Consider the following 25724-nt stretch of genomic DNA (forward strand, 5'->3'; position numbering starts at 1 on the left):
CTAACCTCTTTCCAGACTGAAATTAGTAATATCTGTTGATGTTTCTTCATCATCACTGGAAAGACCTTCAAGGTGATCTGCCATTTTGCCGGTTTGCTCCCTGGCTTGTCTGCGACGGGTCCTAAAGATAAACAATATCAAGTTCTCCTAAAACAGATAAAACAAGTACCTCTTTCTCATATACAGCGAGCACAAGGATGGGAAACATTACCTTCTGGCCTCTCGTTCTGCAATCCGACGCTTTGCATGCTCCTGATACAGGGCTCGGTCTCGTCCAAAAGAATCAAGATTTGGTGCCATCAGAGCTTTATCTGCAAGACATCAATGATTCAAATTAAAAGCCTCCTATCAACAATAATGGGGAAAGAGTTTGCATAGAACAAACTAGTATGACAGACCGCTTACTAATCTCAATACAGTGTGATTGGTTCCCGTTAATAAACCTGAATATTTTTCTGTGTTCCTGAGAAAAGGGGCAGAGGAAGCAGTGGAACAACCGAATTCCCTTTTAAGAAGCAGCAACAACCCTAGCACATAAAACACTTTTCATCTTTTTTCAGGTCTTAAGTATTGAAAATGGTGCATGCTATTATGAACACAGAAAAAATTAAAAAATCCATACTGCCTGAACAAAAAAAAAAAAGTTTTCCTTCAGCCACATGATTTCAAATGTTGTGTGCTTCATAAGATGAAAAACAGCAAAGAAAGACAGAGTAAGAACACAGAAGGTGGTCTAAGTACTATTTAAATTTTGGCCCATACTAACAATATTTGATTTACTAATTACAACTATCTTTTGGAACTATGAAGAAGAGAAGCAATACTCAACCCTGAAGTCCAGAATCTGAGTATGTCCAACTTCACCATCCCAAAATATTCTTCCTTTTACACTTTTCTCACTCCTGTTTCCAAATTCCTAAACTATGAGTCTTTGAAAGGAAATGACACAGCAGTGGGAGGGAGATAAATGAGGAGATATTGGGGGGACAGAAGAAAAACACATGAGTAAAAAAGGTACCAATTAAAGCCTGTGGAGATTCCCCTTCCCACCTCTCCTTTTCTGGGCTTTTCCAAAACCAAGACATTCAACAGCAGGAAAACAAAATAAAACAAAACAAACAAAAAAAGAAATGGCTCACCCTCAAAATGTTCTATTACTGAAGAAGGTAGAAGTTTAAAAAAAAATTTTTTAAGTCCTAAGATAGGTCTGCAGGGTTTTTTAGAATATCTCTATCACAGCTTGTCTCTGGCGAGTTCCTGGGGCAAGTTGGTTAATTCCCCATGCTTTAGGAAATCCTCTAATACGGCAAGTTGCAGAGAAGGTGTCAAACTGCATTGGTAAAAGGAGTTTCCTATATTGATGCAATAATAGATCTGGTCCCTATTCCTAGTCACTAGGATAAATAATGAGTAATTGTTTAATCATGAATGCCCCCAACTGTGGCTCGACTTCTGTAAATTTCCCAAATCTACAGACTATTTCAATTAAGAAACTCCCTGACATCCAAAACATCATACTTCTTAAAAACAAACTTCAACAAACAAATGATTTAAAGTATGGATAGTACTATAATATTTTAAGTACCATCATTTATAGGTTTTACAAAAATACTTAGTCTGAGGGAAACTATTTAGGAAAACATCTGAGTCAAGAAATCCTTTTGTCTCTATTCCTATCCCTCAGTTTGTTTTAAGGTAGCAAAGATTATACAAAAGTATTAATTAATTTAGGCAGGCAATCTATGTGACAAGTTTTCAAAATCTTTTTAATGGATGTTAACACTGCTCTGGGAAGTATTAGAGACATTTTCACCATTTCCCACGTTATTTTTCCTCAAATCTTCTAACAACGTTCACTCCTTGACTCATTTTTTAATTTTTATTTTTTAAAACTTTCAGTCTAATTATCATATACTATCCCACACATACTACAAGCAACACTTAAGTAGTGTGAATACATTTTGATGAGCAAATTATAAGCAGCAATGGAAATTGCTTAGAGAATCTAAAATGTACAATTCATGTTAATAACTTTATTTGAGAAGGAAATTTCTCCCATGAACAAGTTACTAATTACTGAATGACAAAAGGCCCAGGTTATAGAAATCTAGCTCAGTACAGAGCAAAATGTTTAGGGTGGGATGCAGAAGTCAAAATCTGTAACACATCAGAACAATGACACAGCAAAACGGAAGCTCAAAAGCCATTTGGGGCTCTCAGCCCAGGTTAGTTTACTCTGGAAGCCATTGCTATTACCACTTCTCTTTTTTGCCTCTCCCAAACTCACAGGTCATGCCTATTTTGTTAATCAAACACTTCTTTCAGAAAGAGAAGGTCACCATGAATATTTAGTGATATCAGAGAAGACAGACAAAAAACAAAAACAAACAAACAAAAAAAAAAGAAATGGCAACAGAAATTAGATTTTCACACCAGCAAAAATTCTGATCATCTAAAAATTGCACTGGAATGCATGGGCAAAAAGAAAAGGGTCTCAAAGGTTTAAAATTAAGCTGTATTTTTATGGACTGAACTAACAACTACACATATGTGCGTGCGTGTGCGTGTGCGTGTGTCTTTCTTTCTGATAAGAAATATATGTCTCAGCTCAGTCTATCTGACCAAAGATTAACAATTATGTTTCCCTTCAAATTAACAATTCTTATTTTTTTCTTTAAATTAAACTACTCTTTGACCAAAGGAAAAGTATTGCTGATACACTATATGGGTAACACCACATCAAGGTAGAAAAAAAAATGAATATGCAAATAGCTCCACTACATTTTCAAATCACTTTTACAAAGTGAATAAATACTTCAGAAAGACTAAAATTCATTTACTTTCTACCCTACAATTTCAAGTATTGCAAAGCATTTCAGTGTGCTAAAGTTAGGATAGTAGGGAAGGGGATGTTAAAAAAAAAATACGTGGAGAAATGCTTTACCCAAGACATATTTAAATAAAGACTCCGAACCTCACAAAGCTGAAGTTTTACATTTGATTCACACTAACAATTTTAACAGAATAAAATTGGTTTAAAATTTTTTTTTCTATCAAGTCTTCAAACTTCCTTCGTGATCAAGTAATCATAATGTTAGTCTTACTATGTGTAAAGTGAAAAAAGTAGGAAAAAAAAGATAAGATGGTTTCAAGTTAAAACATTATGAATGAGGTACTAACTGAATTCTAAAGAAGAAAAGAGGAAATATGACTAGAGAAGACAGAAATAATTACAAAACAAAAGGTAATAGTGAAAATCTCAGAGTTCTTGTGTGATGCAGAATTTAAAAAATACATTTTGATTCTATGATGTTATTTTTAGATCTACCTGTTACAAGAGCAAGGAAACTTGTTTTTAAAAAAAGTACTCTGAGATATCTACTTTTCAATTAAGCTGAACTAAGTAAACAAGGTTGTTTAATGAATAATAAAAACCTTCAAGATGGACTGACTTGAATGGCTTGAAAACTCCGAAGATTCATCTTTAATATCATCTTGTCGTCTTTGGACAAGGCGGGAAGCTCGCTGTTTGTACAGCTGATGCATTGCTGATTCAAGTTCGTTAATCAGTGGCACCTGCAAAAATACAACACACTACGTAACATCAAATTCTAGCTGCTTAAGTATTCGGGGGTTCCATACTAATCCAAGAATTCTGAAAAGGTATCCTAACTATGGTCAGAATAAAAAATGCAATTAAAAAAAAAAAAACAAGAAATTAATTTGTGTTTCTGTAGTTTACACATAAATTCTGTTCACAATTCCAAAAGTCCCTTTGAATGTTTTCCAATAAAATTTGCCTACCAGATTTTTTAGAATGTCTTAATTTTTTAAAAAGGTGCATCATTAATTTCTCAGCAGTAAGTTCTGATTCTCAAAAATACAAAGAAGCCAACTATATGATTACCACTGGGCAGTGCTAAAAAAAAAAATGTATCATGCTGTACGTATATCATGTTTCTTACACTAATCCAAAAGGCAATTGAATTAATAATTTAAGATAACCCTAATACTGCCCTAAAACTTACAAACACTACATAACTCAGTGATTTATTGAACTTTTAAGCAATTCTGTCAACAAATAGTGTAATATTACTGTAATAGGGTTCACTAACCTCTCTGTTAGCAACCAGGATTTCCTGTTATGAGGCACTAATGTCTTAAAAGCATAGTCAGGAAGTTCCACCTCTTGTCACCAAAGAATTAATTTCCTTTATTTCATTATAAGACAGTGAGTTTTCACATGAATTATCAGTTTAAGAAATCAATGAACTCTGCTTTTAGTTTATTAAAACATTTATAGTTAATTACGTCACTGGTTCTCATTTAGCGCAAAAGCTTTTATAAAAAGCTTATTAATGCAGTCTAATAAAATGAAACATGGATGTTTATTTCTTCATAATCCTATCATTTCAAATAAAACTGTCTCGAAGAATCCACAAAAAGCTAACCACTACACATAAGTAAACCAAAACTTATAGTTTCTTGATAGTACAAATGGAAAGTACTTAAAAAGTTTTTGGGTTTTGTTTTTTAACACTAGCCCCAAACATTAAAGCAGCTTGTTGAATGGAATGGACTGGAAATGGATAATTAAAAAAACAAAAACAAAAAAAAGGGTAGGTACAAAGAATATCTCAGTGAAGCAAGTTTTTGCACATCTGCATGATTCCATTGTGGAAAAAAAAAAAGCAAATGATCACTGAAAGGTGAAAAATGATGTAGTCATTTTATTCCTGAACAAGTCCTAATGATGGGACAACAATGTCCTCAAATCTTCACCTACTGTTGTCAAGAGTTCAACCCAACAACTTGGGATCTACCAAGAGCCAGTTTTTACAGGTGAGATTACAGTAATTTTGCATTACATTTTGACAAAGAACATTCTACTCCCTGAAAAAATTTTATGCATATTCTACAATGAAAAAAAGGACAAAGACTAAGTATGCTTAAGCTCACAAGATACAGGACTAAAGACAAACCATATTTTATTAAAAAATCATAAAATTCATTCCTTACTCCTGATAATAATATTTTCTCTAATGGAATTTATGTAAATATATATTTTTCAAAATTTTGGTTAAGTTTCTGATAATGTAATTTTCCTAGTTTTGGATGCCTTTTAACAAAATCCACAGAAAATTCTACCAAACATCAAGAATCTATAAAACTCATAGCTTAAGTGTAACTAGATTTATTTTAACAACTTTCACCAAGGCAATTTTTCCCCTCTTCAAACCTCAAAAAACAAACAAACAAAACCCCACAACTAAGTATTATTTCAGTGGTATGTCTTTTTACTAAGCTGGAAGCCAGGATGTTGGCTAGACGTAGAAGGAAAAACAAGACACTGATAAATTAGATTTAGAAATTAGAACAAAAGCTAGAGATTTTGACTTTGTTTAAAATCTGGAAGCATTAGAACTTTATTCTGTTGTACATTTCATCTTTAAGAGGAAAACTTAGAGGAATGATCAAATTTGTAGTCTTGCACTGAAGCAATGTCCTTGCAGTATCATCAGTGATCTGAATCTTCAAGATTATAATCCAACTCTGTTCCAAAAATAGTTGCAAGATAGATGACTCATGACAACATTAATTCTGCAGCATTTTAATAATGAACTTGTATATATGCAATTATTCAAAACTAAACAATATTCATTGGCAAAAGATAAACTACCTACATGAAATCAAATGCTATATTAGTTTGATATATATGTACAGCACCAGATAAATATAAATTTCACTTATCTAATGTTTTTCATGTGTGGCCTACGGTAAGCAGAATATGAAGTACAAAGAATTAATTTCTACAAAACACAGCAACGGACTGTAATTTTTCTGTAATTGGCACAATTCATTGAGCACTTAGTACAAATAGATGAAAGGGCCTAAGTGGGGAAAAGAGCTAAAAGAGGCCTGAAACTCCCAGAAATTGGGTTCGTTTGAAAAATTATCATGTAGTAGTTTACAAGTTTACAAAACTACATGTCTTTTTCTTAATTATCGAAGTTTGATTCAACTCACATTTATCAAGTTTATGTAAGAAAGTATTGAAAAAAAAAAACGTGGCCTTAATGCTAATGAATACTACTTGTTCACATAACTTAAAATGCTGTCATCCACTGAAGAGATGTCTATTAATAAGAATATCATAAAATCTAAGCTTAGCTTTCTTAAAGTTAATTTTCTTTCAGGTGCTCATGTTCCCAAATAATAGGGCTTTATCTTAACATGTATAAATATGCAATTCTCTATATAATAACAGACAACCCCAAAATTTATTTTTTATGAAAACTAAGTAAAGAACAGTAAAAAAAGTTAAAAAAAAAAAACTAAGTAAAGAAAGATAAGTAAGAACCAGTAACCTTTAGGTCACAGAAGGCTGGTCCCCACAAAGATTTCCAGGTTTAGATCTGCTCTGTTGGTAGGAAAAAACATCACTCTGCTTTCTGATGCTTATGTCCAACCTCCAGCCTTGATAAGTACATGACCAAGTCTATGCCTCCACTATTCCTTTATGTATTGCCCCTACTCGATGGAATGCTATACCATGGCATAATCTCCTACACATTAAGAGTGACATCTAATCTAGAAATTCAGTTGCAAGGCCAGGCACATAACAAAGCCCTAAGATTGAATCAGGACATCATTTTTGCTGCTGTAAGTCACAGACTAGGTCTAATCACAGGCCACCTGGGCTCATTAAGGAAGCCAAATTCAGTCTGAAAACTATTTGCTACTAATCCACAGTTTTAGATATTACAATAATATCTAAATAGCAGGGAAATCAAATACTTAAGTGTTGATGTTTTGCCAAACCACATTTCCACAATATAGCAGATTATACACTGATCCACATAGACAACAACAAAGGGAAAAGCTTTCTTTCGATCTCTTTATAAAGAAGGATATTTTATATAATTTTCTGCCAGGAACTCATTCCAAGGGGGAAAAGGGATATAGAAGGAAGTGAGGACAAGAAGAGGACCATCATTTTTACAGCTAAGAATGAAAGGTCCATAAAATATTGCGTGGTGTTTATCAACTAATGTATGAAGCAAAACATTTTGCAAAATCTCAGAGAAAAAATAATTAGCTATATCATAATTTCTAACTCAGAAGAAAAATCACATAGAAGGACAACTGTAAAGAAAGAAAATTCTAAGGAAATTATTAGAAATGTAATCAATGAGTGACAAAATGAAATGCTAAAATTGTGCCCAATACACTATTTTTCTAAGAGCAAACATTTAGAATAAAATGACAACTTAAAAAGAATGGTAGTTCAAAATGAATGCTTCTTGAAATGGATGACGCTGTAATTTGAAGCGGAATACTATTGGAAACAAAAATAACCAAATCTATACTAGGAAATACAAACATTAAGTCATTTTGTATGTATTTGGAATTATGTATAGAATTATAACAAAACTTAAATGTAGTCTTAAAAAAAATCCTATCACAGCAGTACCTGACTTCTAATGCTTTAGGACAAGCCAATCAGTAAGCTATTCTATGATTAAATCAAAACTTTCTGTCTAAAAGTGCTTCAAATGGGTACTCATCAAAGGTACTACTATTAAAACTATTAACAAAATCATGAAAATAAAACAGTATAACTTCTCATCATTTCTAAAACCAAATTCAATAACAATTTTTTTAAAATACAGAAAGGTGCTAAATAAAACCTAGATTCCCTACTTTTGATTTATTGAAAGAGATTATTATTTTTGCATTCTTACCTTTTCACTGAAACACTCAAGCAAGTCTTGGACATACCCTCGCATTTCTTGCAAAAATTTATACCGTTCACCAATACCCCCAGAAGACCCTTCCAATCTTTCAATAGCCCTGGTAGAGTCCACTCGGCTTTGCAGGTGTTTCTCATGTTGCTGTCGATTTGCTTTGTGCAATTCTTTCAAGGAGTCTAACCTTAGGAATAAAAAAAAAGGATAAATATAGCAAATTTATATCCAAAACCTTAAGTTGTCAGGACACTTGCAATATTACATTATAATGCAATTAGTTCCAATGTATGAAAAAACTTTAAAGGCACTTTTCATCTGCACTGCTTTTTTTTTTCTTTTCAAATTTGGCAGGCTAACCGAATTCTCATTCTTTGTTTTGCTTTTCCCCCCAAATCTTGACTACACTTTTTCAGTGTCCAGAAGGTAGAAAATCAGATCTGTCTTCAACAAGATCATATGGTGACATTTCTATAATTTTTCCAGGCTTCCACAGAAGTAATCCAAGGAGGTAGCAGAACAGAGTATGATGTCATCTTCCGTTTAGTTTTTGAAGATGGGCCAGTGGCTCTTCATCGATGATATTCTGCATCTGCTACCCCAGACTAAATGTTGCCTGAGGGAACAGAAAGCTAGAAGACAGGTCTTTAAGAAGCTGATCTGCCCTACCTGTCTTTAAGCTGTTTCTTTACCAAATCAATAGTAACAGGAGTCATCTCATTACTGGGAGTTTTGAAAGGGACTGTATTATCTGTTTTTTGTGATTTGGCTTCTGATGATCCATAGGCTGTATAACTGTAAGGAATGCCATACGATGAACCATAAGGCATTGTCTGGTAAGTATTCTGGTAGTACATATTCACTTCAGCAGGCTGACTCGCTTGAACCTATAAAAGAAGGCATGTGACACATGAAATACTAACAACATAACTGTCAATATATGATTAGAGAGTAAAATACAGTTCCAATAGAAAATGCCCCCAATTTCTACTTAGTATTTACTTAAAATTTTAATTCAGTTAAAAATTAGTATTGCACATTTCTTCAAAAACAAACAAAAACCATCAGGGAATAGGAGAGGGAGCCGACAGAGATTTTTTTTCCCATTGTAACAGACCTTTAATTGATGCCTAACAATTGACAGAATTATTATTAAGTATGTTTAAGGTGAAAAAGACCTCAGAAATTATCTAGTCCAACTCCATGTTTCCATAAGGAAACTGAGGCTCAGAGAAGTGAAATTATTTGCTCAAGGTCACACAACTGGTTAGTGACAGAGTCATGATTAGAATTCAGGTCTCCTCACTGCGACTGCTGTGCTCTTTTCACTAGTTTCTTCTTAGCATAGCATACCAATTAAGGACTTGTAAAATTATGGAGTCATGAAAAGAGATTTACTCAAGACTAAGATAATTTTTGTCAGTATGCTTTATAAAAAATATTCCAAAGTATTTATTCTGCTCTCCTCAGTGGGAAGTAATATCGGGTAGAGAAAAGGGCACTGGACTGGATTCAGAAAAGATCTGGATTTAAAGTCTTTTAACAGTCGGGTGATCATGGGGTGAGTCACTCAACTTCTGAGCATCAGTCTCCTCACGTGTAAAATCAGGATACTTGTATCCAATGATAGTATCTGTGGCTAATCTACCTTACAGAGTTGCTATGAGTATCCATTTTGTAAACCTTAAAGTCACATATAAACGCCAGCTATTTATCACAGAATTGTAGGTTTCCCAGCAGTCATTTAGCTAACCCACAGCCAAAAAGGATCTCATCCCTACTATTAACATACATGACAAATGGTTATCCAGACCTTGCTTGAAGATCTCTAATGAGGGAAACCCATAATCTCGTGAGGCAGGTCATTCCACTTGTGGACAGCTCTAATTGTTGCAAGTTTTTTCTGACAGCCAACATAAATTTGTCTCTTTGCAACATTTACCCACTGTTCTTGAGTTTGCCTTCAGGGACCAAACAAAACAAGTGTAATCACACCTTCCAAATGACAGACCTTAAAAAACCTAATGACAGCAATCACATTCTTCCTGAGTCTCTTCTTCTACAGGCAGGCCTTCATCTATCTCCAGTTCCTTCAATTTATCCTCATATCACATGAACTCAAGTCCTTCATTATCCTGGGTGCCCTCCTCTGGACTCTTTCCAGTTTATCAGCATCATTCTTAAAACACTATGCAATGATGTAAAAACAGTACGTTCCATGTGTTATGTCCAGAGGCAGAGGTGCTATCTGCCACCTCCTTATTCCTGGGAAGGTGTTTCTCTCTTACAGAATTTCAAAACTGCAATATCTTTTCTGCCATCACACTGCTGACTGCAGGGCTTACAGTCCACCAATACCCTCCGATGGTTTTCTGACCAACTGCTATTTAACTCTTCTTCCCCAATCCAGAAATTGAAGTTGATTTTTTGAACCCTACTGACTTTAGTCTTACTATATGCTCTTACCTGCCATATCTTTTGAGATCCTAAATGTAATCCAGTGTTAGCTATCCCTCCCAGCTGTATATCTAATGAGTATGCACCTATGTCAGTATCCAAGTCAATGATAAACACTGAACAGCACAGGGTCAAACACAGATCTCTGGGATGCTCTGCCAAGTTGACAATGAATTATTAATGATCACTCTGAGTCCAAATATCAACTTGTTCTGAATCCATCTAACTTTATTACCTTATCTAGTCTATATCCCTCCACTTTTTTTTCCTAAGAATGAGACTTTATAAACCGCTTTCCTAAAATTTAAGTAAACTTAACTACATCTTCTAATATACCAGTTTAATAATAAAGTTAAAAAGAAAAAGGAAGGTAGGGGGAAGACCTGTTCTTGATGAAGTGGGCCACGCTGGCTCTTTTTCATCACGGCTTTCTTTGCTAGATGTTCACTGATCATTTCTTTAATTATCCATTCTAAAATATTTCCAAGTATCAAAATCAAACTGACTGGCCTATAATTTGTAAACTCTGTTCTCTCTCCTTTTATAAAAATCACAACACTTGCTTTTCTCTAACCTCACAGCAACTTTTCAGCCATCACACCTGCCATTTCCTCCATAAATAAGGATGTGGTTTCCACATGCCAAGTGACCTGAATTCAAAGACAGCCAGATGTTCTCTTACTATCTCCTTTACTTATCTCGAGTAGCAAATTCCCGTTCCTCGTTTTTACTGTTATATCCAGTGTTTCTCCTTTACAGAGAAAACATATAAAATGAGAATAGTTTTGCCTTCTCCGTTGTCAGTTTTCATCATCTAGTTCACGCCAAAGGCCCCGTTCCTTTTTGGATGCTCTTTTTTTCTCCCAACATGGCTAGGGAAACCCCTTGTTCTGCCTTCTGCTTTTCTGGACACTGGCCCTGCTGGCACGGTTTACACAGGGCTGTGCCAGGGTCTTACATTTACCCCTGTCACTTTCTCATGCTTCCATCTTCTGTATTGATCTTTTGAAATCTAAGCTGCTTGGTGAGTTCCCTGTGCATCAACATCACTATCTTCAGACTTGGCCTCTTTTTCCTCCTCACTGAGATTATTTCCCTTTATGTCTTCAAAATTTCTTCCTTGAGTAGGATTCCTATTGCTTGTGGATTGATACCTTTGTTTAGTCCATAAGATCCTATTTTTCCTTTGAAATCTCCTTTCTCATAATCCAGAGAGCACGCCATACTCTGCCTGGTTTTCTCCCCTCCTCTATCCCAAACTCCAGCACAAACTGGCCTCCCCAGGGTTCCCATCATTTCCATCTCAACAATCTCTACCTGTGGGAAACAGATCCAATCTAGAATTTCCCTTTTGGGAACTTATCATCAAGTTGAGAAGACATTAGCTGCTCTGTTTTTGTCAGCCCCCAGGTGATGTCTGGATGGATGAAGCCTCCTCTCACTCCTAGATCAAGACACTGTGCCAGGCTTGTGATTCGAGTCCCTATCTCCACATCCATTTCCCCTTTCTGCCCAAGTGGTCTGTAGTATACTCTATGACATTACTTTTGTTTTTCTCTCCATTATCTTCACCCAGACAGCACGGTACAGTGGAGAGTGCCGGCACTGGAGTCAGAGGATATGGATTCAAATTCTGCCTCTGATATTTACTGTGTGACACTGGGCAAGTCCCAACCTCCCTGGGTCTCAGCTCTCCATGTGTCAAATGAGAGGGTTGGACTAGATGGCCTCTGAGGCCCCTTCCAGTTCTGGACCTACGATTGCGAGATTTCCTCGTAAACTCTCCACCATGCGTCCTCCCTGTGGGTCTGCTTTCCTCGTACGTACAGCATCTTAACACAGCACTAGTCCTCCTCCTCTCTTCCCCCTCTTCCCTAGCCTTGTCTTTCTGAATAAGGTACAGTCATCCAGTTGAACATCACAGTCATGGGTGTCATCTCACCAAGTCTCAGTGAAGCCTACGAGGTCAAATTCACCTTCTGTTTCTCTTGCTTGGTGCCTACTCTGTGGGCATCTGAACAGACATTTCAAGTTGTGAAATTTTAGCACTGGCTCCTTTTCTAGATCTCTGTCTCCTGCGAACTTCTGGGTGTCCCGACTACTATTCTTCTGCCTTCGTTGTAGCTACTTTCTATGATGTCTAGCTTGGTAGATATACATAAGCAGTTTGCTCCCTCATCTCTGCTTTTTAAAGTCCTTCTGATTAGATCTGCAAGACAGCCAGCAAATACATTCTTACCAGTCTTGGTTAGGCATATTCCATTCCAGCATTTTAAGCTGTAGTCCAGAAATCCAAAGTTCATTCTCAGACACCACTGTTTTAGCCAGTTATTCATTTTCTAAATCAATTTCTCACCTCTGTATCCCTTGCCTTCAGTGGGAAATACAACCTTGGCCCCTTGCCCATGATTTCATAAACTCGTAATTCTTTTTGGTTTCCTTCTGGCAATATAATTTGTACCCATGTGAATCGCCAAGAGTGTGTAGGAATCATCTGTTCTGATGAATCTTGGGAGGTTGTTAAGTCTTAGATAAATGCCCCAGAAAGACAAGAGATCTGATTGTTATCAGTTCTCCTGAGCAAGGACTGCCTAACCCTAACCATTACCACCTCTACTCTTTACTTCTTCCTCTGACTCTTACTGGATGATCTCACCTGATGGCTTCTGTGGCTCTTTCATTCTTTTGAGGACAGATATCTGCTTTATCCTCAGAGTATCCAGCTCCCTCCTCTTCAGGAAGAACCTGAAATCTGTGTTTTTAGGACTAAGTATATAGCTGTCTTTCTCTTTTCCTCCATCTTCCGTATGACACTTATCTATTCTCCAACCTCCTGACAAGAGTCAAGAATTTCCCCTCCTTACATATCCTTTTCCCCCCATTGAAGCCCTGCCTCAGCTTTCTTTAGAACACTTCATTGTCCCTAACAACCTGGAACGTAGGAAGGGTTACTTGAGTCCCTTCACCTTTTTTCCAGGAGGGAGGGGAGCCTACACTTAGAACCAGGGGTGTTTAAGAGCCAGTTCCTACTGACTTGTGACTGCTAAATTTTCAAAGTGAGCCAATGTTACAAATCAGGGCTTGATTTATTGTTTTGTTGATTATCTAGACTTAAGAAAATGGAAAAAACATTAATAATGCAAATTAAACTTAAAAGTTGTGGCTATATCTCCTCCCTCTTCCCCCCACAGAAAGTTGGTTGTTAAAAACATTTACCAGAACAGTGATATCAGTTTTAGCTTGTATTACTGAAGTCAGAAATCTTTCACAACACATATTTTAAATGGAAGGAAGATGACTGTTTTTTGCCCATGCACTATTGTGCTTTTCAATTTACTACAACCCTGGTGAGGTAAGTAATATAAATATTATTAGTCCTATTTTATAGATGAGGAAACTGAAGCTCAAAAAGGTTTAAGTCATTTACCTAAGATCACAAAGCTATTAAGTGTTAAGAGTTCAAATTCAAATTACATTCCAAGTTAAGTTATTTCCTCTGGACACAGTTACTTTGAATCAACAACTTAGTATTTCCTTCTGCGCGTGAGTCTACAGTTTTCTACAAGTGTAAATTTGTTATCTTTTTCTTCTTTGAGTAGGAGTTACAACAAAAAGAATGAGCATTATCCCTATCCAACAATTTTATCTAAGCAAAAAGAAAATCTTTTTTTCTAGCTGGAAAAAGAAAAATACAATATAGCCCCTGCTAAAATTCCAATAAATGTTTTTCTATTGGTCCCATGAAATTTTATTAGAAACTCAGTGAATGGCTACCAGACTCAGATGATGAAATAGAATTATCTGAATTTCAATATTCTTTTTCCAGAGCACTATGTATTAATAGGATTCCCCTCAAAATCTGATACTTGACACAGCTAACAGCTTTATGCAATAAGGTCGCTGAAGTACTCCTGACAAAGAATACTCAACATAATTTTTAAAACAGCTAATTATTTTAATTAACTGATAGCTTTAAAAATGCATAAGAAACCTTTCTAAAATTAATTTTTAGGACTTGCCTGAGGTATGTTAATTCCTTTTCTTATCTGCTCCTGTTCCCATCGACTGAGCTCTTCGTCCTGTTCCCCTGTTACTAAGGCTTCATCGTCACTCCCCTCAATACCTAAACAAATAGATCATTTTTAAAGAACAATATGAAATATACCACAATAATACTTATTCTACATATCTTAAGTTCAACTGCTTAGTTAAGGTATTCATTCACACAGAACACACTTTCATAAATGTCCTTCATTTTGTTGCCTGATATGGAAGTATCCCTGGGTTCTCTAAGGCTATGACAGTGTAACTCAAGTGCTGGTAGGTTAAGTGATGCTGGAAAGACTCTGAGTACGGTCCCACTTACAAAGTTTGCTCTCCAAAGATTAGCTTTCCTAAGTACAAAAAGGCTCCAGAATTTTACCACCAATAGTTTGGCGTCTGGGTTATACATTCTTTGACCATGATGACCCATAAAACAAATAAATACAAATGGTAGAAAATAGAACAGATCTGTCAACAATTTTACAGTGATTTATTCTTATCAGTGGAACTATACTTTGGTACCTGAAGTGCCACAGGGCAGTATATTTAGACCAAACCAAATGCACAAAAAGAGAAATTCATGCTGGCAGTGACTAAATATTTAAAAGCACCAATATTTAAAAGGGACCAACTTACAAGGTGGCATTTTTTTTTTAAAAAGGTGACCATGAGGACATCAGGAAATTAATGATCCATGTTTCTAACTTTCTCTTATATATAAAACCTTTAAGAAAATGATGTACATGTACACATTCGGCTTTACTTCATGAAATGAGAATGGAACATTAAGGCTTTTGTAGATTTTTTTTTGGTAGTGGAAATCTTAATTATTTCACAAAACTGACTTAAAGATAGAGAAATTATAAGATTTCCCCCTTTTTTCATTGCTTCTTCATCAAGATCCTAGGGGTCCTTTAATGAGATCAGCTCAACTACCCACAGAGGAAAAAACAAATAAATTAAAAATGTTTTTTCCCAGACTACTATGTACAGCTGTATGGACAGGCCCTCCAACATCTGCTTAGTCTAAAACTGAGTAAAACAGCAGGACAAATGACATCTGGAAAATTTTGCAGTGCCTTCCAAAGTTTCTTCCTGACACAAATACATATCTTTTTACCACCTGTATTTGCCTATGGCTCCAAACAAGGAAACCTCTAAAGAATCAAAACTGTAGGTGAAGTATAGGATATGGCAGAGGAAGAAAAAAAGAAATACCTGTTAAGTGAAAAATAAAATAAAATGAAAGATTAAAAAAATAAAAGGCATGAGAGGCAAAAAGTAGGTACTGGAATAACAGCAATGATGATTAGAGCATAAGATATTGTATAAAAGATAGAATCAGGGAAATATATAATCAGGAAAGGAGGTAAGCAGGTCATGTAGTAAGAATAAAAGACCAAATGGACAATCAAAGAGTTGCACTAGAACCCATCTTTTTTCTTTTTTTTAAACACACACACATCTTTCTCTCTCTCTCTCTCTCAAAGGTAACATTCCAGGGTATTGGGTATATGTTTTGGAGGATCATGGACAAAAACTGTATAGGATGAGAAGGCATTTGTACCAATTGTGTGGGAACACATTTGTATCAACTGTGTGGGAATTCCCATGTTGACAAGAACATGTCGTACATTTATTAGCATCTTAATGCTAATGCTTATAATGTTACCTATTTCCTCTGCAATTTTTTGCCTCTGTGACTTTTCTTTAACAGAAAAAACTATTCGACGTTTCTCGTCATCATCATCATCATCACTGGCATCATTCTCATCTTCTCGAACAAGGCGGCCTTTACCAGGTTCATGATCATGAGGTGCAAAATCACCAAGTTCACGGGCCATCTGACGTTTTTTTCTAGCAGCATGAATAAAAGCAGCATCTGGGATTTCCCCTAGAAACAAATAATTATTTTTTTAAATAACATAATTCAGTGGGAAAAGTCTTTCTTGTTAGAAGTACAGATAGCGTATATTTTAAAGAAAGGAGTGTATAAAATAGGACAGAAATCAGGAGTTACTCTTAGAGCTTTAGATGTCAGATAAGAGGCAGTTATCGAGCATCTAGTGCAGACCACTGTACAAGTTAGTGCTAAGGGGCACAGAAGGTACTATTGTCTCTTCAAGACATCTTTGTTAGTACTACTTTCTAGTGCTAGCTGACCATATAACTGTTTTCTCTTGATTATCAATACTTATACTATCCATTCACTAAATCCACATCAAACAGCTGATGGACACAATATAGGAGGAAGTTGGCAGGGTTTCAATCCTTGCTCATTATCCCTAATTGCTTATTAGCTATTTAGTTTAGTTTTAGCCAGTACCATAGTGCCCTCTGCAGTTAAGAAGAGTAACATCTTAGAAGTACAAATTCATTTAACTATTCCAGAAAGGAAATCAGAATTATGCCAAAAAAAAAAAAAAAAAAAAAGGCTAAAATGTCCATACTCCTTGACCCAGACTTCCCAGTGGTGCACATTTACACTAAAGAGGTCAAAGACAGAAAAAAAAGGTCCTTTATATACTAAAATAGTCATAGCAGATTTTTTTTTGTAGTAGCAAATAACTGGAAAAAAGTAGACACTCTATTGATCAGAGAATGGTTAAACAAATTGAGGTACAGGAAAATAATTAAACATTGGTGTTATAAGAAACAATGAATATGAAGATTTCAGAGAAGTACAGAAAGACTTACTGATGCAAAGTAAACAAAACCAGAATAACAACATACACAATGTCTACAATAAGGGAAAATATCAATCAACAAGCACTAACTAAGCACCCATTATGTGCTATACTGAGGACTGGGGATACAAAGAAAAAAAATATCACAATTTCTGCTTGCTCTCAAGCAGCTTTGAGGGATGGGGAGAACAGAATATGTACAAAGCAACATCATCAACCAAAACGAACCAAACTGAGTACTGTGTAACTATTATGAAAAAGCTCCGTCCTAGAGAAGAGAAAATTTACTTCCCTGCTTTGGAGAAGTGGAGCAACTATGGGTTTAGAACATTATATAGTTGGTTGGTTTTGCTGAGCTGCTTTTACCCCTTTCTTTTAAAAAACACTTTTGTTATGAGGGGTGCCTGGCTAGCTAGAAGACAGGGAAGGATATTTGAAAATGAATGATTTTTAAAAAGACATCAATAAAAAGTTTTTTTTCCTTAATTGAGGAACACCTGGCTGTGAATTTGAGAATGCTAGTAGAGGATCTAGGACCAATAGGGAGAATATAGGATAAAGAGAATGGCAGCAGCAGCTTTGAATTTAACACAAATTTTTAAAGAAATTTCACCCAAATGGGAAATAAGCAAATCTTAAGGTTCTTAGTGATATTTGCCAAAATTTAAAAACAGTTTTTGAAAGACAGTTAAGGGGCAGTTAGGTGGCCCAGTGGATAGAGCTCCAGTCTTGGAGTCATGAGGATCCGAGTTCAAATCCGACCTCAGACACTTGAAGCTTATTAGCTGCGCGACCCTAGGTAAGTCACTTAACCCTGACTGCCTCACAAAAACAAACAAAACAAACAAACAAAAAAGGGGGGGGAATTAAACAGATAATAATAATTATAAATTTAAGATCTGGGCTTAAGTCACAGGCTTGCCAATAATGAGCTCTGATGTTTTAGACGTTAATATTTATATGGATTAATTAGAACACTGACTTCTCTTGAACAAAGAGGAAAGGTAATCAATCCTCTAGTTAATTCTATGCTAAACTTTATTTAGGTTATTCATAACATCCATCTGTATAGATAATAAAACTGGCTGTATGCATATTATCTTAGAAAACCATTAGTGGTTCCCCCATCTACAAATGAGACTACAACCTCCTGTATCACATCTATCTTCAAAGTTATGTTACAAAGAAGAAATGATTGCAGTCCTGTCCTCTCCTCCCTGAAATAAAGAGATCTCAAGCAACCTGGCAAAGGTCACTTCACAATAAATATGCTACTTTGGTGTTATCAATTTTTAGTAAATGCACACCTGGACGCAGAACGTTCAAAGACGACAGAGCATTTGAAAAAGTCCCACCAACTTTTGGCTTCTCTTCTTCCTTCTCACTCTCCACTTCCATTTCATCTTCACCACGTTCACAGATAATAGCCCCATCTTCTAGACTTGGATCCTTAGGCTGCCCTACTTTGTCCAAAGACTGTTCAGCTGATGAGAAAAAAAATAATTCTAAAGGGATACATTTCCTTATCCCAAACTTCATTATCAGAAATACAATTAGAGGAGGCAAAGGGATACATTCCAGGAAAAGGATTACTGTGCTTACCGAACTGTGCTTTGAGAATAACAAAGGTAGCTTCCCCAAATACATAAAATAAAAGACAGTCTTACAAAGAAAACCAATTATATTGAAAGTTATCAAAATATTTGAAAAAAAAAATTTACACCCTAAATTAAGAATCCCTAAACTGGATGATCTTTAAGGTTCTTTCCAGCTCTAATCTATACTTCTATGACCTGTATTGTGAGTCGAGAAGTCCCAGAAGGAAGTACTATGCATTAGCCATCTAGAAATCTGGAAACTAGATACAGCCTCACCTTTCACTTTTTAAGTCCTTAGGTGTACCTTCTTTCAGTCAGACCTTGGGCCTGGTCAGTCTGCCTATACAAGTATCAATGCTTCCCCCTCAGCCATTTGTAATGACCCTTGTGCTGGAAGTTTGACTGTTACCTAATCTTATCCAGGCCAACTTTGCTATAATTTTTGTTCTGAGAAGATTTCTAAAGAGATAAGTATGTTATTATAGTTAATATTTTTAAGCAGTGAAAAATTCAAGAATCTGATACATAATGTAAACAATCACGTTAAAAACTGTATTATTCATAACAATAATATAATCTTTTTCAATTCCCATCTTGACAACTGTTGAACTCTTTCCAAATCTCCCCACTCCACTTCAATAAAAACAGAAAACTAATACTCTCAGCGGGTTGACCTTAACATTACCCCTAGGGACCTAATTAGCTACTTTCAGTAGGGCAATGCAGCTCTTTCCTTCCTTCCCTTCCTCCTCTTCCTCTATCCACAAAAGGAATCATACATACCCTTACCTGTAGGCACTCTGCCCAAAGGAGTATAATTTGATCGATGAAACCTTGAAAGATATTTTCCGGGTTACAGGCTAGATTTGTTTTTTTAAGGATCAGGCCTTAAACCTAAATCACTCTGGCTCTCAGATTGGACAGTAATAAGTCCCAGCCCAAGCCTCATTTGGTCATTGTTTGGGTTCTGACGGCTCAGAGTGAATGTAAATAGCAATTTTTTTTCTATTTTGACCCAAAACTCTACAGTCTTTCCCTCCCAGATCGATTTTGTTTTTTGACTAGATAAAAGAGGCCATTCTTTGCCTCATTTCTTACCTAGCCTTAATCAATGAATGGGTGTTGCCTCAATCAAATTGAGACCAGGGAAAAGACCTTAGCTTAAAAAGGCCAAGGTCTTTTGATGCACCAGGGCCATCTCCAGTGCTCTTGATTTATATCTTGCCACTGAACCCAGATAACTCTACAGGAGAGAGTAAGGTTGATAACTTTGCAAGCCCTCCCTCACTTAAATCCAAGTCATGACATCACTTTCATGATGTCCAGGTCCTCTTGGAGAACGAAGGACAAACAATGAAGGAATGACGAACATACCAAACAAAGTGGCCTACTTGAGATTTCCTATACACAACATTTCATCTCTTGTCACCACAGCTAGACTGTTCTTTCTCATCACTGCTAACTCTTTAGGATATCTAGCTTCCCTGGAGGTTCAGCCCAGGTGTTCACTCCTACACGAGGCCTTTTCTGATGCCTGACAGCTGTTAGTGCCACTGCCTGGCTTCCCAAAAGATTCCTTTTATGTATTTTGTATTCGCTTTTCTGTGCACATTTATCCCTCAAATAGAAAGTTGCTTAAAACACAGACCTATTTTAAAAAATCATCAGTCCTTAGTAGAATGTCTGGCAGACAGTAGGCACTTAAATGCTTATTGAATTGAATTAAATTGGATCCCGGCTATCCTGCATATATTATCTTGCTTATCTTCCTCAAAAGACCTATCTATACCTATTCTCTCTTCCTCTCCAGTCTCAGAAAGAGGCACGTACTCCTTTCATTCCATTGCTTTCTTACTCTTTTGAAACCTGGCTCCTTTAATTATCCCTTCTCCCTAGCATTTGTCATCTCCATTGGTTCTTTTTTTCTATGAATATATATGAGTCTAACCTATCTTAAAAAACAAAATAAAAAAAACAACCCAGTAAAATATGCTGTTCCCTCTAGTGCAAGGGTTCTTAAGCTTTTTTTCTGTCATGGACTCCTTCTGTAGTCTGATAAAGTCTGTGGATCCCTTCTCAGAATACATGCTGGCTACATTCATAATAGAAGGGTATGCAAAGTTTCAGTTAGAGATTAATGAAAATAAAGATGTAATTTATTTCTTATCCAAGATCACAGATCCCCTTGAAATCTATCCACTGATCCAAGAACTACAAATTAAGAATTCTTTCTCTACTGGATACAATCCCTCTTCTTTTTCTTGTTAAAGTTCTCAAATAACCAATCTGCACCTGTCATATCTCATCTACTTTCTCACCAACTTCTTCATTTTATAATCACTGGCACCTACACTACAACTACTCTTTAAAAGATAGCCAATGACAATTATCAAATTTAATGACCTCTTCATAGTACAATTCTTGACTTCACTAGAGAATTTGATAGTGCTGAACCCATTCAAAAATCTCTCCTCCCTTGTTTGCTTTAACAATTCTGCTTTTTCCTCCTACTTCTCTTTCTCCTAAATCCTTAAAGTTGCTAAAATCCAATGTTCAATTCTCTGTTCCTTTTTGCTCTCCCTTAATGACTTTATCCACACTTTGAGCTTCAACTATTATTGCCTCATTATCATTAAATCTAGTATTTTCCAAATTTAACTCTCCAACCCGACTTCTTGTCCAAATTGCCTCTGTTCTTAAACGGCCTGCTGGATAGTTTCCTCTTGATCTCAAACTCACCAACACTAAAAATCTGAAGCCATTATCATTCCTTCCACAAATTGGCTCCTCTTCCTGGATTCCCTTTTGCATTAATGTTTCTGTTACTCTCAATCTTAAAGTCCTGTCCATTTTTTTTTCCCCACTTCTTTGACTTTCCCTCCTCACTCCCCCATCCCCCATCTAATCAGCCACCAAGTCTTACTGTTCCTTCCTTTGGAAAGTATATTCAAATCAGTCCCTTCCTTTCCATTTCCAAGATTACTACCCTAACCCAAGTAGTTATCACCCCATACCTCTACTACTGAAGTCACCTTTAAGTAGTTTTCTTGTCTCTGTTCTCTACACACTCCAAGTCATTACTGTTGCTTATTTTAACAAAAAAATTTTTTTAATTGTGAAATTAACAATAATTAGACAGAAACATTTCAACATACAAAAAAGAGGGTTATATAAGAAACTGAACTTGTCACATAGCTTTTAAAAATGTGTACGTGTTATTTTCAACCAAATAGTAATAGTACTGATCTTTATTTTTTAATTCCTTTTTGCATTTTGGTTTCTTCTGGGTATCAGAAAGTTATACTGATGTGTTCTTTGTGTGTGTGTGTGTGTATCTCACTTCCCACTAACCTACCATTCCACACCCCAGTAGAAGCCAATCCTTATAAGGAACAGATATTATCCAATCCAATCAATCGACAAATTGGTCATGTCTTAGAATACATCTCAATATGCTTCTCTCATCCATCACCTCTCTGTCAAGAGGTGGGAGACATGATTGGCTGCCCAGACAGAATCTTCCTTCCCATGCTACTACCACCTACTACCTTCAGAACTACACCTTTTTTAGCCTCATCTCACCCTTTCATCATGTCTCATTCTATTGTTTCAAAATCGATTTTTATAGATCTCTTCCTCTAATCATCTCATCAATCCATCCATCTTACCATTATGAAAAATCTGGCTCTTTCTACCCACCAAAAATACTGTATTTCTGATCATCTTCTCCAGTTTCAGAAGTATCTTCTCTCATGCTTTCCCAACATCCTGAGTCACAAAGAGAAATAAATGTGCTTCTTATTTTTCACCTACTTTCCCTACCACTCAGAAACCTCTCCCTTTTTGGGGATTCATTGAATCCAGTTACATCACTCAATCCAGATCTTGATGGCTATTCTCTACTGGCTCCCAGATCATTTTCTCTTCTTTCTCAAGGAGTTCTATACAGTGTTTACTTTTGCCTCCACTTCATTCCCTGTCCTTATTCTTGAGAATATCAATTTACCTGCTCATGTCCTTCAAATGTCTGCTTCCCAGTTCATCAACCTCAACCTCCATGATTTGATGTGCATTTGTGCTTCACTTCTGCCAGATGGTCATACACTTAATTATCACCCCAAAATGTTTCATTCCACATTCTAGTGGCCTCTCTTTACTATTTCTTATTTTCTTTCATATAGCTTGTCTGTGCTTAGTTGTTCATATGTTGTCTCCCCTTTTAGATGTTTAGTTCCGACATGGCTGGGAATGTCTTTTACCACTTTTGTTTTTTTGCCACCACTTAGAATGGTGTTTGGCACATAATAAGGGCTTAATAAATGTTTACTGACTACCGAATTTTACACATCATATCATCTCAATATTTTCCTCTATTCTCTCCTTTGCTCGTTCCTCAGACGAAGAGGTAGCCCTTCCCCTTGCTAGTTTCAATATCCTCTGTTTCTATACCTTATTTCCTCACTTCCTCTCTCCTCTGGGGGCCTGCCCCTTCAATCATTCTCTCTCTTCCCAAATTTTAATTTCTCCCTATCCACTGGCTCCTTAATCTGCTGCATTTAAACATGCTCAGATAATCCCCATTTTAAAAAAAAAAACATTTAGTTGACCCTAACATCTAGCTTCTTCTCCTTTCCATTGCCAAACTCTTTGAAAAAGATCTCTACATTTACTTTTCAACCTGGCTTTTACCCAACACTCAACCAAAAAACTTTACAAGGTCACCAAAGATCTTATAGTTAAATCTACTGTATTTTGTCACACCTCATCTTTCCTGACTCTCTCTTGTCATTTGATACTGTGGACCCCACTGTCATTCTAATTACTGTCACCTCCTGGGATTTTTGTCATTTTGTCATTGTATCCCTCCTACCAATCAGACACATCTTTTTCATTCTTCTCTGGAAGAGTCATTATCCACATCCTGACCTCTATGTGTGAGCATACACTAAGTTGTGACATAAGCCCCTGTCTCCTTTTTTTCTCAGTTGGTAATTTCATCAGTTTCCATGGATTCAACTATCATCCTCATGAAGATACATTAAAAAAAAACAAACTTGGAAATATAAATTGTATCAATTTGAAATTCAAGATCACATCTGCACACATCTGAAAAGTAAGGGGAGAGGGAAAGATGAGGGGAACTAGGGTGTCAGTTTTCTCTATTTTCACATCACAGTTAGTTCTAACAAACTTGGGTGAGATAAGGCCATGGGAATGAGACAATTCCAGTGGCAAAGATTTAGTATTTTCTTTAAATGGGCACACTATGATTTCGTAATTATGATGTAACAAATCTGTTTTATTGGAAAGAGGGTCCCCCCAAATTATTTCACATTCATTGAATATCCAAACTATGTAGTCATTATATTCCTTTCTATTTACCGTCAGCTGATGAATTGAGTTCTGTCTTAACTTTTGATTTTTCAAGATCTTCTTTATATTCTTTCTTAAGTAGTTTTACTATTTTTTTGCTATAACTTGATTTCTTCACTTTGAAAACTTCTTCAGTTTCTTTAAAAAGAGAAAACATTCATGTAAGACATCTATATTTGTCATATTCAAAACCACCAAATGTCATATTCAGCTTAAACAACCAAGTTGCTCAGTTCAACAGTTATGCATTGAATCATTAATCCATTCTGAAGCTGCTTTGACTCTCTCACTTCATTGGAACACCAAGGAAAGAGTAAATGGGATTTTTTGGTGTTTCCTCTATCCATTAATAGCACATCAAAGAGTTAAGAAACTTTCTATTTCACTTGTAAACTCTTACCCTAGTAGAGAAAAGACTCTAAGACAGTAAAGCATTTAAGCCCCCAAAATATTAGACATTTTTAATAATTTTATTAACTCAAAACCTGTCAGTTAATTACCTAGCCTAGTTTTTGACTGATATTTCAAAGGGAAACCTACACTCCACAGCATATCAATTTTATATTTAAAATACAATTTGGTGTATTCCCGCAAAAAAAAAGGGTTAAAAAAAAAGAACTCTTTCAACCTGTATAATGTATATACGGCCTTAAGGTTTGCAAAAGCCACTTACAAATATCATCTCATTTAATTTGTAGAAAAAGCAATCTCGAGCTCAAACAAATCTTGTCCTCAAAAATACAAAGATGCAAAGGAAGACCCAACAGAAAGAAAAGCTAAGATCTCCATTCTATGTAAAGTGACTTTCATTAGCCTCAACCGTGGATTTCCAGGAGCCAGAAATTCATTTCACTCTTGGCCTATCAGATGCACTTGGACAAATTCAGTCAAAAAAGAAAAGAAAAGAAAAGAAAAGGACATGAAGGTTCCCTTGAGCTTCCGGTGGATTGTTCCTCATTTAAGAAAAGGAAAAAAAGTACATAAAGAGAAATACTAGAGATCTATGTCTCTATACCTCTATTTTTCCTTCTTGTGACATATCCATGAATTTTTTTCCCCTCTCATGCCTCTAATGGGCCACCCATGGGATGCTGCTGCGGCACCAGCGCTAGCTGGGGGGAAGCAGAGGCCACGAACTTCTCCCAGGAGCTGAGTTCAAATGTGGCCTTTTTCTTTCAAGGTGGGGAGAACTTAGGAAATGAGGGAACTGAAGGACAAAATTCACCTGGGGGAGGGGGAGGGGAGCGTCTCGTTCCCGAAGGGGCACGAGGTGGAGGAGCAGGAGGGGCGCTCTGTGTGCGTGTGTGTGTGGGGCGGAGGGGGGTCGGGGAAGCCTGAGTCCCCCAAACCCCGCGGGAGTGGGGGTCCCTGGGCAGCCTCGAGCTCGGGGCCGGCCGGGGGCTGAGGTGCCGGCGGCGGGAACGGCTGTTACCTTCTTCTTCGTCCTGGAAGCTCAACAGGCTGGCCCGGGGCGCCTCTTTGTTCTCCCGCGGCCTCTTGCGAGGTTTCAGGCCGTTGCCCTGCTCGGAGCTGGCCGGGAAGCCGGGCCCGGCGTCGGGTCCGGGGCTCAGTAACAGCGAAGCGGAAGAAGAGGAGAGAAGCGGCGGGCCGGGGGCCACGGGGGGCGCCTGGAGCTCGCCGCCGGGGGCCCTGTCCCCGGCGCCCGACTCCTCCCCCCCGCCCGGCGACAGCAGCGGCGGCGCCTCCTGGTCCTCATCGCGTTCCCGCTCCTCCTCCTCGGAGTCGTTCCGCTTGCGCACGTTCACCCGCCGGGCCTTGCGGAACATCGCCGCTACAAGGCCGGCAGCGGCGCCCAC

The 25724-nt window shown here is 36.9% G+C and overlaps 1 protein-coding gene across 1 annotated transcript; it reads right to left on the minus strand.

Moving 5' to 3' along the window:
- On the minus strand, positions 1–25724 carry PAXBP1 (PAX3 and PAX7 binding protein 1). Its single transcript, XM_027875464.1, has 10 exons — positions 25340–25724; positions 23917–24045; positions 18244–18420; positions 15922–16143; positions 14225–14328; positions 8418–8635; positions 7746–7935; positions 3453–3576; positions 212–311; positions 1–121 (listed from the first exon to the last, which is right to left on the minus strand). The coding sequence occupies exons 1-10, from the start codon at positions 25692–25694 to the stop codon at positions 1–3; spliced, it is 1740 nt and encodes a 579-aa protein (XP_027731265.1). The 5' UTR covers positions 25695–25724.

The sequence above is a fragment of the Vombatus ursinus genome, unplaced genomic scaffold (genome assembly GCF_900497805.2).
Source record: "Vombatus ursinus unplaced genomic scaffold, bare-nosed wombat genome assembly UNPS02014809.1, whole genome shotgun sequence".
Taxonomy (NCBI): Eukaryota; Metazoa; Chordata; class Mammalia; order Diprotodontia; family Vombatidae; genus Vombatus; species Vombatus ursinus.